The sequence below is a fragment of the Emys orbicularis genome, chromosome 2 (genome assembly GCF_028017835.1).
Source record: "Emys orbicularis isolate rEmyOrb1 chromosome 2, rEmyOrb1.hap1, whole genome shotgun sequence".
Lineage (NCBI taxonomy): Eukaryota > Metazoa > Chordata > Testudines > Emydidae > Emys > Emys orbicularis.
The window spans coordinates 252,703,986-252,723,772 of record NC_088684.1 but is presented as its reverse complement, the minus strand read 5'-3'; the positions used below and the strand labels follow the sequence as shown (position 1 = coordinate 252,723,772).

General features: G+C 40.8%; 1 protein-coding gene across 1 annotated transcript in view; it reads right to left on the bottom strand.

Moving 5' to 3' along the window:
* Nucleotides 1–2,868: 2,868 nt before the first annotated feature.
* The window catches only part of CDK6 (cyclin dependent kinase 6), a 173,827-nt gene continuing 156,908 nt past the window's right edge, over nt 2,869–19,787 (bottom strand). Inside the window, exons 5-7 of the mRNA XM_065398990.1 lie at nt 13,690–13,740; nt 8,966–9,101; nt 2,869–3,015 (exon numbers count right to left, since the gene is read on the bottom strand). Of these exons, the coding sequence (XP_065255062.1) occupies nt 2,869–3,015; nt 8,966–9,101; nt 13,690–13,740 (334 nt within the window). The remainder of the gene's footprint in view (nt 3,016–8,965; nt 9,102–13,689; nt 13,741–19,787) is intronic.

Sequence of the window (19,787 nt, the reverse complement as noted above, 5' to 3'; positions counted from 1 at the left end):
TAACATGGAGTAGATGTATTCTACTCTGTTCTGGTTCTCACACAGCATCCTTCAGAGTAATTGCTAGCACCTCTGTACATCAGTTTTTTAGCATGATTTTAAAAACAACTAATGTTTTCCCTCCTTTATAGCGCTTGCAGAGCTGCAGTGTCCAGGAGATAGTCCTCAGGCAGCTGTTAGAGGGTGATGCCAGCTAAGTGCCCTGAAAAAGTACGTACAATAGTTTGGTGCTAGATAAAATGTGGAATGTTTTAAAAATTGCTAAATTGTGCAGTAACCTTTTCCCCATTTGTTAATTTTGCAAGGTTGGCCTGGATTTTTTTTTTCCTGTTTTAAATAACTGTTTTAAAATTATTAATAGAAATTGTGGTTAATTTAATTGCACTATGATCCCCCTTTTTCGAAGGATGTCAAGACCAGCCAAGCGGCACCCTCAGCCCTCTCTGGGCTGCAGAAACTAAGACCACGGGGCATGGGGTAGAGCCGAGACCCACCGAGTGATACCTCATTTATCCTTGGGCCTAGACACTGAGGGAGAGGGAACAGGGCAGAGCCAAGACCAGCTGAGTGGTGCCTTGGCTACCCACTGGCCTTCAGCCTGGCACATTGAGCCCCTTGGAAAAGTCTTGTGTTGTGCAAGCGTCCAGACTCTGTGCACACATGCCTTGGATGCAATCTTGTCCAGCCTAATTTACAGCCTGCCTGTTCATGCTGTAGATCTTTGAATAGACCCGACAGGTGCCACTGCGCATGTGCAACTGGTCCTTTGACAATTTGGCTTACATAGCATGGAAGTAATTTAACCCAAGTCTCATTGTTAGGTGTGTAACAGAAAAGGAATGCCTTCACAAAAGGTAGATAAAACCACTCACTATCTTGGCAGCAGCCTAAGTGCTAAACAGCTCAGAGCTAATGGTGAAGTTTGCCACAGAGCCAGTTTGCCACATAACCGAGGAACCTGCCTGGGAGACAGCCACAGGCTCCCATGCCATAGCTGGAAAAATATATATTGCTCAGCTTGGCACTGCCAAGCATGCTGTGAGTGAGGATATAGATACTGGCTCAGTAGCTAGAACAGATGAAGCAGAGGCAAGAGAAGTAGGATAGCTTACGAAGGACCATCACAGGAGTAAGCAATGGTAGCTGCTGTGTGTATTATTATTTATATTGCAGTAGTGCCTAATCTACCTTTATGGCAGGGGTTAACTCACTGGGCCAAATGTTCCCTTGAGTTATATCCAGGCAAATGCACTGAAGTTTAGGTTAGGGAAAAGCCTTTACTTTATGTATTTAAAATATTTACTTTTTCCGCACAGTACTAAAAAAATAAAAGTTTCTTTTAAAAATAATGAAAATATATTTTAGTTAAGGTAAAAATACTAAATATAAAAATGAAATGTAATATTTAAAATAACTGCTAAAAAGTTATGTGAATTGTTTTGTTATACTGACTTTCAATTATGGCACATTACTGCTAGCACAGTGAGAAATATGGTGTGCCAATATACCCACATGGTGGGTTAGGAGGGATGCTCATGCATTTCTGCACAGAAAAAAAATCTGCTAGTAAATGAAATATGAGTAATGTTCATGCACTGTGTTGTATAAGTTGTGTGTTACAGGTAAAGCAGCGCAGTATATTCCATCCAATATAGCACATATGCATAAATAACAGGAGTACTTGTGGCACCTTAGAGACTAACAAATTTATTAGAGCATAAGCTTTCGTGGGCTACAACCCACTTCTTCGTATGCATCCGAAGAAGTGGGTTGTAGCCCACGAAAGCTTATGCTCTAATAAATTTGTTAGTCTCTAAGGTGCCACAAGTACTCCTGTTATTTTTGCGGATACAGACTAACACGGCTGCTACTCTGAAACCTGTCACATATGCATAAGTATTCTTCTCCGTAATCAAAGAATTCTCTGCTTCTAAAACAGGAAACATTTTTCCAAGTTACTTTTTGGTTGCTAATAAGTATATGTTACAATGGGAAATCCTGTTTTGATTTTCATCAGCTCTATCTACCTCTTTGATCTACATATTATAAACTTCTGTACTAGATCATGGAACACATGCTTGCAATCGTTTTGAGAAAGAAATAAAAAGTTAGACTTCAATGACTGATTCAAACAACAAATGCAATATTTTTGGAGAGTAGAGTCTTTAGAGAGTAAGTTCCTAAAAGTTTTTTTTAAACTTATTTTTGCGACATGCACATAAACTCATCTAGTTAATAATTCATTTGTATATTAAAAAAACTAAAAATTGATTCAGTTTATCATCATTATTTTTATGGACAGTAATGAAATAATAAAATTATTTGTCCAAGTTTTCAACTGGGGAAGCACCTCCTTGTATGTTACCAATAGTAACTAGACGCATTCATGTACTTATCAATTATTTGCGGGTTGTAGAGATCCAATATTTCAATGCCATTTCTTTTAAATATCACTTTAAGAGATCCCAAAATAACAATTAAAAAATACCAGATCAGGCTTCAGCAGCTAGAGGGAGAGATTGCGTCATGTTTTGGCAGTGACTGGAACACTGGCAGCATTCAATATGAGAAGAATAAAATGGCAGCAAAACTGGTCAGCAGCTTCTCTTCATCTGGAGTTTTCCCAGGTAGTTAAACAAAACAAACACACACACACATAAAGCTGCAATGGGAGCAGGTGAAATCCCTGGTTCTTGCATTGCTTTGATGAAAGTAAACCAGGTTGGTTTCCTTGGAGCACATCACCATCCTGAAGAAGCAGACAGACGCGTAAAACCTCCAAATAATGATCTTCAGTAGAACAGCTAGGGATAGTGACCTTTGTCAGCTACACATCATGTTCATTTGTAGGTTCAGCTTCAATGAGTCTTATGATTTATTCACCTCATTGGAGTTTTGGCTGGTTGACATGTGGGAGTCCAGATTCTCCTTGCATTTCTCCAGATCATGGAAATAAGGGTGAGACAGGGCAACATAGGCAGATATCCTCTTGGTGGGATTGAACGCTAAACATTTCTAAAAGGATTAAAATAAGACGGTTTTAGTGTAGTGGTTACGTGTATAATATGCAACTGATATTATAAATAATGAAGATAATATAGATACAAATTAATGAGTGTCATTATATTGATTTATAACTACAATAGCCTGAAGATCTAGAGCCAGTTCAAGTGCTGCATGGGCCTTGCCTATTTTCTCAGTCAATGAGAAGTGGCCAGGCAGCTGGGTCAGACTATATCAATATTACACACAAAAACTACATTAAAAGAACACCAAGGTTGCAAAATCAAGCCCTCAAAAATTAGGAAATGTCAGAATTAAGGTTCTCTGTGCAAACTTTATTCAGTGCCTTTGTCCATAGGTATTAGGATAAAGTATTTAATTACATCATCATATATTTTTCTATATGATCTCTGCCTCATTCAATACACAGGATGGACCTGCTCTGGAGATTAATCAGGTTGTGTAGTGAAGGAGGCTGTTGTCCCTAGGATCTCTGCTTCATTTGCTGCAGAAGTTGGAAGGTATGTAGTGAATGAGGCAGGGGATTGTAGGAAAAGTAAGAATAGTCTCATGGTTATGCATGGAGAACTGGATTCTATCTCAGCCTCAGCCACAGATTTCCTGTGTGATGGTAGGCAAGATACTTAAACCAAACTTTTCACAGGGGTCACTAGTTGTGTGTTCCTCATTTTAGGGGTGTTTGACTGGGGACCCTGGGGTCTGATTTCTAAGAACATAAGAACGGCCATACTGGGTCAGACCAAAGGTCCATCCAGCCCAGTATCCTGTCTACTGACAGTGAGCAATGCCAGGTGTCCCAGAGGGAGTGAACCTAACAGGTAATGATCAAGTGATCTCTCTCCTGCCATCCATCTCCACCCTCTGACAAACAGAGGCTAGGGACACCATTCCTTACCCATCCTGGCTAGTAGCCATTAATGGACTTAACCTCCATGAATTTATCTAGTTCTCTTTTAAACCCTGTTATAGCCCTAGCCTTCACAACCTCCTCAGGCAAGGAGTTCCACAGGTTGACTGTGCGCTGTGCGAAGAAGAACTTCCTTTTATTTGTTTTAAACCTGCTGCCCATTAATTTCATTTGGTGGCCCCTAGTTCTTATATTATGGGAACAAGTAAATAACTTTTCCTTATTCACTTCTCCACACCACTCATGATTTTATATACCTCTATCATATTCCCACTTAGTCTCCTCTTTTCCAAGCTGAAAAGTCCTAGCCTCTTTAATCTCTCCTCATATGGGACCCGTTCTAAACCCCTAATCATTTTAGTTGCCCTTCTCTGAACCTTTTCTAATGCCAGTATATCTTTTTTGAGATGAGGAGACCACATCTGTATGCAGTATTCAAGATGTGGGCATACCATGGATTTATATAAGGGCAATAAGATATTCTCCTTCTTATTCTCTATCCCTTTTTTAATGATTCCTAACATCCTGTTTGCTTTTTTGACTGCCGCTGCACACTGCGTGGACGTCTTCAGAGAACTATCCACGATGACTCCAAGATCTCTTTCCTAATTAGTTGTAACTAAATTAGTCCCCATCATATTGTATGTATAGTTGGGGTTATTTTTTCCAATGTGCATTACTTTATATTTATCCACATTAAATTTCATTTGCCATTTTGTTTCCCAATCACTTAGTTTTGTGAGGTCTTTTTGAAGTTCTTCGCAGTCTGCTTTGATCTTAACTATCTTGAGCAGTTTAGTATAATCTGCAAACTTGCCACCTCACTGTTTACCCCTTTCTCCAGATCATTTATTAATAAGTTGAATAGGATTGGTCCTAGGACTGATCCTTGGGGAACACCACTAGTTACCCCTCTCCATTCTGAAAATTTACCATTTATTCCTACCCTTTTCCCCTGTCTTTTAACCAGTTGTCAATCCATGAAAGGATCTTCCCTCTTATCCCATGACAACTTAATTTACGTAAGCGCCTTTGGTGAGGGACCTTGTCAAAGGCTTTCTGGAAATCTAAGTACACTATGTCCACTGGATCCCCCTTGTCCACATGTTTGTTGACCCCTTCAAAGAACTCTAATAGATTAGTAAGACACGATTTCCCTTTACAGAAATCATGTTGACTTTTGCCCAACAATTTATGTTCTTCTATGTGTCTGACAATTTTATTCTTTACTATTGTTTCAACTAATTTGCCCGGTACTGACGTTAGACTTACCAGTCTGTAATTGCTGGGATCACCTCTAGAGCCCTTTTTAAATATTGGCATTACATTAGCTATCTTCCAGTCATTGGGTACAGAAACTGATTTAAAGGACAGGTTACAAACCATAGTTAATAGTTCTGTAATTTCACAGTTGAGTTCTTTCAGAACTCTTGGGTGAATGCCATCTGGTCCCGGTGACTTGTTACTGTTAAGTTTATTAATTAATTCCAAAACCTCCTCTAGTGACAATCTGTGACAATTCCTCAGATTTGTCACCTACAAAGGACAGCTCAGGTTTGGGAATCTCCCTAACATCCTCAGCCGTGAAGGCTGAACCAAAGAATTCATTTAGTTTCTCCGCAATGACTTTAGAAGTTGTGAGTACTAACAACAGCAACTGAAGACAAGAGGAGCCATGCTGGAATATATAAAATGCTATATATACACCTCTACCTTGATATAACGGTGACCTCAGGAGCCAAAAAATCTTACCGCGTTATAGGTGAAACCGCGTTATATCGAACTTGCTTTGATCCACCGGAGTGCGCGCCCCTCCCCCCCCCCGGAGCGCTGCTTTACCGCATTATATCCGAATTCGTGTTATATCGGGGTAGAGGTGGATATATATACCTCTACCCCGATATAACGCAACCCGATATAACATGAATATATATATGTATTAAGTACTTTGAAAAATCAAGCTGCAGATACGTCAAATTGGGCATCCAGAATTAGCGGACGCTTTTGACCATAAAATCTCTGTGCCTCAGCTCCCTGTCTGCTCCTCATCTCACAAGGCGGGGTGAAGATAAATTAATTAATGTTTGTGGAGCACTCTAGTGATGAGTGCCGTAGAAAAACCCAGGAGGAAATTAATACTTTTGTTTTCAGAGCAGGGTTTGAATAGAGTGCAGTATTCCCACCCTTAGGCTCCCAGTCCCAGTCTCCTTGCCCAATCAGTCCAAAACCCCTGCCATAGTCCCAGCTATTCTAGATCTCGAATACTGTGTACAGATGTGGTCTCCTCACCTCAAAAAAGATATTCTAGCACTAGAAAAGGTTCAGAAAAGAGCAACTAAAATGATTAAGGGTTTAGAGAGGGTCCCATATGAGGAAAGATTAAAGAGGCTAGGACTCTTCAGTTTGGAAAAGAGAAGACTAAGGGGGGACATGATAGAGGTATATAAAATCATGAGTGATGTTGAGAAAGTGGATAAGGAAAAGTTATTTACTTATTCCCATAATACAAGAACTAGGGGTCACCAAAAGAAATTAATAGGCAGCAGGTTTAAAACAAATAAAAGGAAGTTCTTCTTCACGCAGCGCACAGTCAACTTGTGGAACTCCTTACCTGAGGAGGTTGTGAAGGCTAGGACTATAACAATGTTTAAAAGGGGACTGGATAAATTCATGGTGGCTAAGTCCATAAATGGCTATTAGCCAGGATGGGTAAGAATGGTGTCCCTAGCCTCTGTTCGTCAGAGGATGGAGATGGATGGCAGGAGAGAGATCACTTGATCATTGCCTGTTAGGTTCACTCCCTCTGGGGCACCTGGCATTGGCCACTGTCGGTAGACAGATACTGGGCTAGATGGACCTTTGGTCTGACCCAGTACGGCCTTTCTTATGTTCTTATGTTCTTATTATTCCCATGTTCCAATGTACTGCTTTCCCTTTCCCAGGTCTGGCTCTTGTCCCCCCTACATTCAAGTCAGGTGGCTTCCTCCTCCATGCTGCCTGGGCACTAGATGGGGGCATGGGCGGTGGGTATTATAGGCCAGGCTAAGCCTTCCCTGGCACAGCCACCCCTGAGGGACACCTGGGTCGCAGTGGCCCCACTCCTTCCCTGAGGCCCCACCCACTGCTGCTGCCGCCTGCCTACCTGCATTCCATCCCCCTCCCCCCCCCCCCCCCCCCAGGTCCCCGTGCTGCTCGCCGCGTTGCTTCTCCTCGGGGGCGGGGGAGTGAGGAGGGATGCTGCGAGCAAGTGGTGGGCGTGGGGGTCTGGTGGGGGAGTGAAGTGGCTCGGCCAGGCACTGGGGCCGCTGGCTCGGACAGAGGGGGACACCGGCTCTGCTCGGCACTCAGGCAGAAGGGGCGAGGCCAGCAGCCTAGCTTCCCCAAAGTGGGGTTCACCTGCCGCCCATGGATGGGTGGTCACAAGAGAGACAGGCTCCCTGCTCTTAATTAAGGTGCCTAAACCCAGGCCCAGCCTGCTCCACAGCAATCACGAATAAGGTGACCTGATAGCAAGTGTGAAAAATTGAGACAGGGGGTGGGGGGTAATAGGAGCCATATAAAAAAAAAGCCCCAAATATCGGGACTGACCCTTTAAAATCGGGACATCTGGTCACCCTAATCAGGAATGGCAATTATGAGGCAAGTCTGGCTTTTCTCTAGCCCTGGGTGGAGCATACTCAGTCGCCCTGAGGGGATGGTGCATGCTCAGTCTTGGCAGCACTAGGAGCTGTAAGGGGATGCAGCGTACCCAGGGCAGATGGAATCTTATGAGATTTTAGCCAGTAAACTCAAAGAAGTCCCTACTGAGCATGTGTGAAATGAGATTTTTCAGCTGCTTATATCTTAGCCAAATTTGGACTCATTTTCACATGAATAGCAAAAGTCCCTGACACAAAGGTCATCCCCTGACAAATTTCAAATCTCTGCTGTAAATCATGGGCTGCTAGAGCTTCTCAAAGAAAAGATCACCAGGATTTTTTAACATTGCAAACCAATATATTTTTCTTTAGTTTTGTTCTTGGAAACAGTGGAACCATTTTGGCTGAAACTTTCCAAAAACAATTCAGCCTGAGGAAGACATCTGACATAAAAAAAATTCTGCTCAAATAGTTAAAGTCTGACAAAGTTATAAGCAACTGAAAAAGTCTAATAATATGAAGTGTTAATAACAGGCAGTGCTACCAGCCACGCCTATAATAAAATAAGTACAGGAAAATCCAATATTTCATAGCTGTTAATCACCTTATGTAGTCCTTGCATTTCCTAATAACATTCTTTGAAAGGCTAGCAGGTGTAGGGATAGAAGGCTAACCTAGCCGTTACATATCATTAGCACTTAAATAAATAATAATGTATTTATTCAAATCCTTCTAAAATATTTATTTGTTCTGTGACACCCAATAGAGTGAGTCAACAACAACAACATTTTTAGGCAGTCCCACCCCTGGGTTTCTGGTGCATGTGTAACCATGATCTTTACCAGTTGTTGGCCCAATGGTTGGTGTGTTTTCTGTATCCCCCTTAGTGCCTAATCCACAGAGCCAGTGCAATCTCCCGTTGTTCACTTATGCCCAAATTCTGTGAATCAGTGTAAAGACAAGTAAATCTGTGCACTGGTGATCTCCACAGGAGATTGAGGAGAAGAAGAAATTGCGTCTTCTCTGACTGTGAAGTGGCTATAGTAGCCTGGAATACCCCGAAGCTGCAGTAGCCCCTGCACTGCTTATGCATGCTCTCTGTGGGGGAAAACAGTTGGTGAATCCACAAATGATGACCCCAAGGAGCTGGGCTCAGCATTGCATAGAAGACGTGCACCACCCAAATGGCCTACCATCTGTGCACAGCAGTTTTTATACAAGTTCTGCTGCATATAGCACTTCTGCGCCATGGAAGAGGGGCAATTCAGCTGCTGGAATCACTTCAGGCTCACCTCTAATAATATTATTACATTAAAAAAACAGTGTTTCTTGACATGGTGCAAGGTGCAGTAGCTGCAGTCATTTAAGATATGCTTGGAGAATAACAGAAACTTACAAGAAGTAAGTCCTTGCCTAGTTCATCGATATCTGGTACAAAATTTTCAATGGGTTGTGGGGGTCTGGAATTGAAAGCATGTCTTGGAAGGGCAACATCACTAGGCCAGTCTTCTTCTTCCGGGAGCCCAATGACACTGTGTAAGGAACAAGCATACATATTAGCTGGGGGTGAAACAAAAATATGTTACCGCTGTATTTATACAGCCTCATCTTCTTTCATTGTATGAATCCCTAAATCCTGCTTCACATGTTTTCATGGGATTGCCACTTGTTCTTCTGATGCGAGCAGCAGCGTTATCCAGGATCACAGGATAATCTATTAAACCATATAAGGCAATTTTTAAAACCTTTATAGACTATACTTCACATGCACAATAAGGGCCAGATAATGCAGCCCTTGCTTGCACTGAGTAGCACCTTTCTCTGTAAGTAATCCCACTGATTTCAATAGGACTGTTTGCAGAGCATTGCATTATTCAATGGGAGTAGGGATGGCAGAACTGGGCCTTAATGATGCATGGTAAAAAATCTTTATGGAGGGAGCTTGGTGGTAGTGCTCTGGCCTGGGTCTCATTCTCCTGAGTCCCTGGATTGGCAAGGTGCTGCAAGTGCTTTGGGAGAAATGTGATCAGATTTTGGAGGCATGGTGCACCTTATATCACTCGAGAGTGATTGAAAGGAGATTTCACAGAGGAATTCCACGCAGGCCTCATTTGCCACAAGGATGATGATCCTGATAAAAGTCCTTAAGGAAAAGACAGCAGAGCATGGGTCAAGGAGGCCATTTCCCAAAATTAAATAACTCAGTTGCTTTAGGATAAAATTTTCAAAAGCACTTAATTGTAGGTAGGCTCCTAAGTCACTTTGGTTCTTTTGAAAAATTTACCCCTAATTTTGTTTTATGTTCATCTTATCTATAGTTGGAAAACTAATATTTCTTCTTCTGTTCTGAATATGACACAAAGCTTCTCCTTATGAAATGAGCATTCTAATTTCTAGAAACATGGATAAATGAAAATAGCTGAATTGTTGGGATTTCTTTTAAATGTACCAAAAAAACCCACCACCTTTCTTTTTGGACCATGTCTCTACACAGTCCAAGTTTCAGCCCGGAGTTAATATTTCCGGTAGAGCTATAAAATGGTGAAATAAGGGCTTGTAATGGAAATGCTGACAGAGACCCATTAGCCAGACTTTACACACCAAGTTTTAGCCAAAATCAATTTTACAGCTGAATTTTACACACCTTAAAATAGAGATTTATAATGAAAATGCTGACAGACTCAGAACTATAACACAGAAAAACAAGTTTCCTTAAGAGTTTGGGCTTTCAATTGAAATGCCACCAGGGTGCAGCATTGTCCTTTCTTTTTATTAATAGTGCTTGGTAGTAGACACAGAATGAAAATTAGGACCAAGCATTGCTCTTACTTACTTATAAATCCTGAGTTACTCCATTCAAATCAATGGAATTACTTCAGATTTCTACAGGTATGAGAGCAGAATTTGGCCCTTAGTATTTAAGGTACCTCAACAAACTAATATCATGTACTAAAAAACAGCAGTGTGGCCAGGAGTGCACCACCACTTAATTCTTGTAGCTATTTCCCCCCAGTATCCACTAGGGTGATCAGATGTCCCGATTTTACAGGGACAGTCCCAATATTTGGGGCTTTTTCTTATATAGGTGCCTCTTACCCCCCACCTCCCGTCCCGATTTTTCACACTTTCTATCTGGTCACCCTAGTATCCACAGACTGCTAAACTCTTGCCAAAGGGGGAATTAGATCTCTTTGAAAAGTTAAACTTGATTGTTACTATTTATTTATAGGTCACCACTGACATGCAGGGAGCTTTACTTATAAGATGACAAGTCCTGCCCCGAGGGTCTTGCAGTTTAAGACTCTGATCCTGCAAATGCTTAGCCATGTGGGTATCATTACATATGTGCTAGTCCCATTGAACCCAGTGAATACACGCATGTGCATAAGTGATGAAGACCTGAGTCCACATCAGATATAACACAATGGGCAGTGTCCGATGAGGGGGGAGGAGGAGTTTTTAAATGGTAATTAAATATACAAGTTCGTTTTCTTTCAAATGTGTCTAGTTAGTTCTGATTTTTCTTTTAAGGAGAATATGATTGGGCGTGAGAGCACAAACAGACCAGAGTGGACGCTAGTAGTTGCAAGTTAGCGGCAAGAAGTGAGGAGGCTGCCTGGTGCCCAGGAAAGGGGGGCTGGTTCCAGGCATAAGGGGCAGCATTAAAAAAAAAATACAAAAATGGGAGTTGGATTTTTTTCAAGTGGGTGTTTACGGATCCTACAAAGCATTTGGAAATTGTTTAATACACCAGTGTCTGCCTGGCAGCCCTAGCAGGTTGCACTACCATTTGGGTGACCAAGATTCTGGAGCATATTGGAGGAAGCTATTTTATCCTCTCGCCATACCAACAGTACAATAGTAGCAGTAAATATTGATAGATTATGGGAGAACCCAAAGGTCCGAGTTCAGACCTGATCCTGAGAGAGGCTGAGCACTTTCCATTCCCAGTGACTGCAACAGGAGTTGAGTATGTTCAGGACACCCTGGCATCTGGCCTTAAATCTGTGAGCATATACTGTATATTGATGTTGGCATGGGGAAAGGAGGGGAGGGTTATGGGCCATCTCCTAAGGATCTATCCTCAGTCTTTGTGGAGAACTCCAACTAATGTAAATAAAGGCTGCACAGGTGGAGCAAGGTCCAATTATCTGAAAAAATGTCAGTCCAGAATGTAGGAAAATCCTAAAACAACTTTATCCAAATTAGCCTAGAGAATGACTCACTACCATAGCAGGCAACAGCTCCCTCATAAAGGCAAGGCCTATGCCTAAATGTTGGGGGTCTCCAGCTGTGAAAACAGAAAATAAACACTATCTGACATAAAAAAGCAAGAAGGAGGCATTTGAAATATTGAAGGATAATTACACAAAAGAGGCAAGGCAGATTTTCTCTTTAAGTGCAGTGTGTAATAGAGAATTTCTGCTCTCTCCTAAAATTGGCACAGTATTTTTTTCTTCCTGATTAATGGTTGAATTCTTTTCCATACAGGTAATCTCACCCACTAGGGAGGGATAGATAGTTCATTGGAGGAGGCTGCTGTTGGCTGCTATGTTTTTAATCCTATTCCAACTCATTTGTTTTGGGGTTTTTTCCTGAAATGTCAAACAATTTAGGATCTTTAAAAAAAAATCACAACCATGCTCTTTACGTTATTAAAATATGCTGCATATATCAAAACATTCCTTGTTTAATACAGCAGAATATAAATTAATCAAAGGGATAACTTTGCCAGAACTAGAAAAAGCAAACAGGCGAGGACTGATTGTTTTTGGATTGTACAGGAAGGACTATTCACGGGCATGGCAAATTAACCACACTAGTGAGTCACATACACTGGTATGGTATGCAGGAAAGGGAAGTCAACTGAATGAAAATCAAGACCTGCAATTTGGGAACCTCATTTTAAACTATGAAAATCTTCAGAAATGGATGTGTTATAATTTGAGAGCTGGAAAAATGATTAGAGAGACAAATTCATTATTTGACCTACTAGAGTAGCGCTTTCCTTTGAAGCTTTATCATCTTCTCTCTGGAATTTCTGCAGGGCTGTAAGGGGGGACAGTGCTCCCCCCCCCCCCCCGCCCTCCTCCTCCCTGCCTACTATTACTACTCATCTTGGCCTCTCCCTCCAACTGGATGCCTGGAACTCTCTCCATAGGAAACGGAGGACAGCTACAGAGGTGAATGAGCCCTCTTTCTGTGCAGGAGTGGGAACAGCCATATGCGTGTCTGGTGGTCATAACCACTCAAATATTATTATAAAACATTTATATTGGGCCTCAAATTTATATGGCATTTTCCAGGACACCGTCAGAAACATTCCTTACTGTGAAGATATTTTAATCTAAAACAACAGAGAGGTGATTGATATTTTTCTCACTTATCTGTATCAATGACTTTAAAATGGAGAATTTTTATTCAAAAACATACTTTGGAGGGGGGAGTAATTCTACTTTTAAAAGTTCAGAGTTTGTCTGAAGAAGAACTGCAATACAGAGTTGTAAAATGCTTTTAAAATAAATTACAGTATCCCATCTCTAAGATAGCATCCATTTAATCTCGATACCTTTTATGTTTTCACAGCTGCCTTTATCACCAAAATATGGTTTCTTAATAATCTTCATTGGATATACAGTGAAGCTAAAATATTCCTTTCCACAGAAGTTGTTGATCAATATTAACATTTCCACTTAATAATGAACATTTTTGAGGGATTCTGATTACATTTTTTTGAAATTCACAAATGAACAAAATATTGAATAGCTAAAACTTTATTTGGCTTTGTAAGGTGATTCTTTCTTGAATGCTCTAACTTTTAAGAAAATGCGTGAATGGTGCATGAACCATACATTTAAAAGATTAGAAAAAATCCCCCAGAAGTCTATTATCTTCTTGATGATGATTGTTATTTCTATAAAACTATATTCCACGCACTTTCCTCCTCCCTCTTTGACAGAGAATACACGGAAATATTATATTGCAGTGCAACAGCAATAGGAAATATGTTCTAGGAATACTTTGTTCAAGTCCTTTTACTCCATAAAAAACATGGCAAAGAAACTTTAAAGTGTTTCAAGCTAAACTGCCACTGACATAATGCAGCAAATTAGTACTTACTCAAAGATTTTTCCTAGCTGATCAACATCTGAATTTCCACGAAAAAGTGGCCTGAAAGAATAAAGAAATAGAGTAAGATTTCTTTAACTAAAGTGAACTTGTACTTGTCACTGAAAGTTTCCAAAACAAACCAAAAACCTGTTATTTTGCTGAATGCTCAGTTGTTACCCCTTCATGTTTTTATCCAGTCTGTAACTGCACTTTTCAAGGTTTCTCCTTGGATTGGTAACAAGACTTTAAGTTAATGGATCAGGCACACATACAGACATGTTACATTTGAGAAGTAATTGCATCCTTTAACATGAGTAAAATAACTTTATTTCCTATCCTTTTTTAAGCTATCAGCATAAGAGTAAATCAAACCACTGGTTGATGAAACAATGTTATCCACAATAATTATGTAGGCCACATTCAAAGTGCTGTTTAGAGAGAGTCATGCAATGCATTTTAATAAAATAAAAGATTGATTACTAATGATATGTTTTAGAAATCAAATCCCTTGTGTATTCTACTAAAAATGAATCCCCAAGCTCTGGGGTTCAAATTGAAGACAATGGGGTTACACGAATCTGTAAATCATGGGATGTAAAACAGTGCAGAATTTACCTTGAAAGAGAGGAAAGCTTCTGCTGCATAAATAAAGATACATTTAGGAAATAAATTAATAATCCAAGCCTTCAAAGGGTTGTTAGAAACAACAGTGACTAAAAAAATACTCACTTTGAAAACTAGTGATATATACCATGTCCTTTTAAAGTGCAATTACAATTTTTGTTCTTCTGTTATTGTAATTTGCAAAATATCATCCCCCTCTAATGGTCCATTTACTAAAAGCAATGTGAAAGCGACCGTACAGTAAGAGATGTAACAAACATTTGCGTGATATATTAGCTACCTGTCCCCACAGCACAATAAGGGTGTGATCTGTACCTATTTTTATGCTTAAAATTCTAAAGAGATTTAAAACAGATTAGTAAATCCCGGATAATTTAGGGTCCTGTCCACCAGGAATTTATACATCTTCCTATGGTGAGCAGGCCGCTGGTAACTGTGTAAGGTAGTGTAGCACTTTGGCGCAGCTATAAAAGGGGTATAGTGGGAGTAGTCAAAGGAGCATACTGTAGGCAGACTGCAAGAAATGAGATTTTACTGTTGTCAGCTGACAGCCAGGTTGCCTCCCCCTTCAGAACTCTTAACTCCCAGAATGCAATGCATGTTGTAAGCGTACAGTTGCAGTTACCATGACACAACACAGGGTAGCACTTTAACTGAAACACAGAGACTTTATAAACGATGCATATTCTGGTGCCTTCAGTAGCAGCACGTGATTGAGTTTTCCCCATGACCAGTTCTCCTTCCCCTTCACTTGCCCAGCGTATTGCTTTTCTTTCCCCTGACTGAACTCCCTCACAGTGCTACCAGTCAGTGAGATACCAACCATTTAATGGTTTCAGTTTGCCAAAGAAGAACTCCCATCTGCATTAGGAGATAAAGGGACACTTAGCCATACCCTTCCTCCTCCCCAAACCACAGGCACAGAAATGGGAGTAGTCTGCATAGTCCTAAGGATGGTTTAAAAGGCATGTTTCTCCCTGCCTACCAGTTAATTCCTGGAAAGACTGAAGGCACAGTACTTCTTAGAGCTCTCACTGAGGCAATGCAGCTCCATGTCACTGTCTAATTTAGGGTTGTGGATCAATTACACAATCTAGCCTTATATGTCCTCACATACGTGACAGACCCAAGAACCGTAACATCTCTCCTCTAAAACGACTGACCACACAAAATACATGTCCTGAAAGAAGTCTGTGACACCCAGAAAAACAATAGCAAAGGAATGACTGTAAAATGTGCAGGTCATCTTTCCTGTACTATATGTGCATTCTACTCCTTCATGTTTGCACATCAGCTTAGACTAAGCTGTTTTGGGGAAGGAAATTGAGAGAAGAATCTGACCCAGTTACCCCTGCAGCCGTACTATTCCAAGTTTAAACTGCCTTTTTGTTGACTGTGAAGCATTGTGCACATTTAGGACAGTGGGTCTGAAATAAATAATAAGTAATGGTACGTGTTGTTTTGCACATGTACACCACTGTTTGTTGATTAATTTTGGCCTCTTTTTAATAAGATTGTTTCAGTTTACATTGGATGTTTACTCATTTTAGCCTTCCCTGTTTTATGTCATTTCACCATATCAGCTTCTAAGGAAAAGAAAACATGACTCCAAACAGATATGAACAACTAATTCTGCGGTCAGTTATGGGCCTGATTTCCGGAAGTGTTTGAGCATCCGTAATTCCACAGAAGTCAGGGGAGGCAGCAGGTCCTTCATGCCTCTGTTCATTTTGACAACTTCAGGTAATTTTTAAGTGACCATTTGAAACTGCTAACGTGCCTCAACCTCCTCCATCACGCTGCGGATTTTCCTCTGGCTCAAAGCATTATAAAGCAGGCCCCTTTAAGCTAAAGAAATGTACGCATTCAAAACGTTCCATCCAAGCAAAAGTAAAGCAGATCCAATGTTTTAAAATGTATTCTCAACCTTGTGTTAATGTGAAAACTTGGCAAATTCAGTCTTGTTCTCAAATCACCTTAGGCAGTGTCATGCCAAAACAAGTATGATTCTTGGGATTTTTAAGAAAGACTTTTCCCATAGCTGCTGCTCCCTTGGATTTAGTAAAAGCTGAAGCAAGAATTTAAATTCTTTTGAGAGTGTAACCATAGAGCACAACGTGACCTTCCAGCGCACTCTGATATTCCACCACAAAGAAGAATTAATTCATTCATCTTTCAAACTCTTATCCATCCCAGAGTCATGACTTCAACAGGGTGCCAGCATTGGGCAACACCAATGGGATGAATTTGCCTCATGAATTTTGGCTGATAGCTCAATACTCCCTGTACAGATGACTGGGGAAGTACATTCATTTAATCTGCAGGCACATGAAGACCTGCTGTCTCATATTTTGGCACCATTTACTCTGTAGTAGTGGTGTGCCAGCACAGACTGTATGTGCAAATCCAGTGCACCTTATATGGGAACTCTCATCTCAAGCAATTGTTTTTTAATTCTTTTCTTAAAGGTGGATGTCAGCACTCCCAGTACTGCTGAGTCTGGAGTATACTCCAGCAGCCACAGGAAAAATCAAATTTCATCCCCTGCTTCTTGTATCTTTCACTTGACTTACTCCCCAGGGTTTATTTATTTTATATGAACTGAATCCAGAAGTCCTTAACTCAGAGATACAGTCTCCTTTATGTGAGGGTAATCTGTGTAAAACAAGTTAAACTCGGGGGGACGGTTCAGTTTACGGAGTTTCCTACTTGCTCTTTTGTGGGGCGAAGGCAAGGGACTGGGTTTGCAACCTGTAGCGGAGTTCCAACCTCTGAACTCATGGAACCTCTAAGAGTTCTGTGCAGATAGAGATCCACAGGAGGCAAGGGCTATCCACCTGGACACCTCTGGCCTCCATTATTTCCCCCTCCCCCCTGGACCCTACCAGCTCCCACTGACACTGGTTACTGCAGGAGCAATGCTTGTGGGAGGTCCCCATTCAGAACATATCTAAAAGGCAGGGGGAAGGGCCATGTTCTACAGTGCAGACAAGGCAGAAGTTTATATTTGCACAGCCTCAGGATATCTCAACTTCCACAGTGTTCTCCATGTTTTGTTTTGATGGGCAGGTTGATTTGGGGACAATCCAGAGCATCCCCAGTGGCTCCCCCACTCCCTCTCCAACTCTTTGGAGCTGGAATGTCACAAAGTCCCATGGGTGGCGTCTGCTGGGTGCAGGGGAAGCATGCCACAGAGTTGGACTCCTCTTTACTGTGGGAGCAGGCTCTCCTCAGTATGTGGATGTGGAGAGGAGTAGGAGACACTCAGTTTTGACTCAGTCTTAGTGGAGCGAGGTCCCAGTGAAGTCAAGGACTGAGTGAAAATTGAATAAGAATCTCAGGATTTAGCCTTGAAGTACAGAATGTGCTGATGCCCTATTAAGCGGATATGAGCTATAGGAGTTTGCAATATGGCTTTTTTCTCAGGGCAAATCTATTTACCTTCTTAACAGAGCAAGCCAAAAGAAAGATAAATACACACAGAAATATAAATAGAAGTTATAATATAAACTAACAGTGGAAAACAACACAAATACAAAAATGTAATGTGTGTGTACAGATCAAAAATATTTACACTGATATTTCCCTGGCAGAAAGGAACTGATCATAGATTCCAAGGTCACAAGGGACCAGTAAGATCATCTAGCCTGACTGTGTAACACAGGCCCTAGAACTTCCCTGACAAATTTCTTTGAGCAGATCTTTTTTTTAAAAACACCTAGTCTTGATTTAAAAACTGTCAGTGACGGAGAATCACCATGACCCCCAGTAAATTGTTCCAATAAGTAATTACCCTCACTGTTAAAAACTGACACCTTATTTCCAGTCTGAATTTGTCTAGCTTCAACTTCCATCCATTGGATTGTATTATACCTTTCTCTGTTACATTGAAGAGCCCATTATCAAATGTTTGTTCCCCATGTTGATACTCATAAACTGTGATCAAGTCACTTTTTTACCTTCTCTTTGTTAAGATAAATAGATTTTGCTCCTTGAGTCTATCACTCTAAGGCATGTTTTCTAATCCTTTAATCATTCTTGTGGCTATTCTCTGATCCCTCTCCAATTTATCAACATCCTTCTTGAATTGAGGACACCAGAACTGGAAACAGTGTTCTAGAGGTAAAATAACCTCTCTACTTCTACTAAAGATTCCCTTGTTTGTGCATCCCAGGATCATGTTAGCCCTTTTGGCCACACCATCTCACTGGGAGCTCATGTTCAGCTCTCTGTCCACCACAACCCTCAAATCTTTTTCAGTCACTGCTTCCCAGGATAGAGTCCCCCATCGTATAAGTAGGAACTACATTCTTTGTTCCGAGATGCATAGATTTATATTTAACCTTATTAAGATGCATATTGTTTGCTTGTGCTCATTTTACCCAGGGATCCAGATCGCTCTGAATCAGTGACCTGTGCTCTTCATTATTTACCACTCCCCCAATTTTTGTGTCATCTGCAAACTTCATCAGTGATGATTTTATGTTTTTTTCTCAGGTCATTGCTAAAAATGTTAAATAGTGTAGGGCAAAGAACCAGTCCCTGCAGGACCCCACTAGAAACACACTCAATGATGATTCCCTGTTTACTATTACATTTTGAGACTTATCAGCCAGTTTTTAATCCATTTGATGTGTGCCATATTAATTTTGTATCGTTCTAGTTTTTTTAATCAAAATGTCATGCTGTATTAACTCAAACACCTTACAGAAGTCTAAGTATAATAGCAAGAAAGATTTCACCATTCACCAACTCTATGCTCTTGTTTGCTTTTCCAAAGCTCACGAAGTCACATTTTGTTCACTTTAGTTGAACACTTTGTCCATCTGAGCTGGATACCTGCTCTCTAAAGGTTGAGACCTTTGTTGTGTACATGCTGCTCTTTATATCAGCTGCCGCTCAGTGAAAATTAAAGTGTAAACATATCATAAGAAAATCTCCTGTGGCCAAATTCATCCCTGGTCTAACTCCATTGACATGTCACAAGGAGTGCATACAAAGTCATGGAGTTGCACCCCAGAGATAAATGTGGTCTAAGTGTATACAGGCTGGACTGCTTCTAGACTATACTGCTTTATAGACTTGAGGAAAATACTTGTTTTCCCTGTAACAATAAAACCACCTGCATAGAGAAAGCAAAGGAGATTTTTATATGCTCCTTGGCAATGACTGATCTTGAGTACCACGCATTAGGAGCCAATGCATTTAAACTAGTTTATCCGACTGGAAATCACTTCTCCATTTCTGACTTTGAGGTGTTAACCTTTGAATAAAACAGATATAAAAAGATGTATAAGAAATGGAAAATAGGATCAAGGAGAAAAAAGTAGTCAAGGCATTCCATTTCTAATCCAAACACATTACAGAGCCACAGGGGTAGCTCTAGAACCGCCAACACAACTGCCTACAAAACTGGGCCAGGAGCCAGATACATGAGATGCAAGAGAATTAACTTCCAAAGGTTGATATCTGAATTCTGTCAT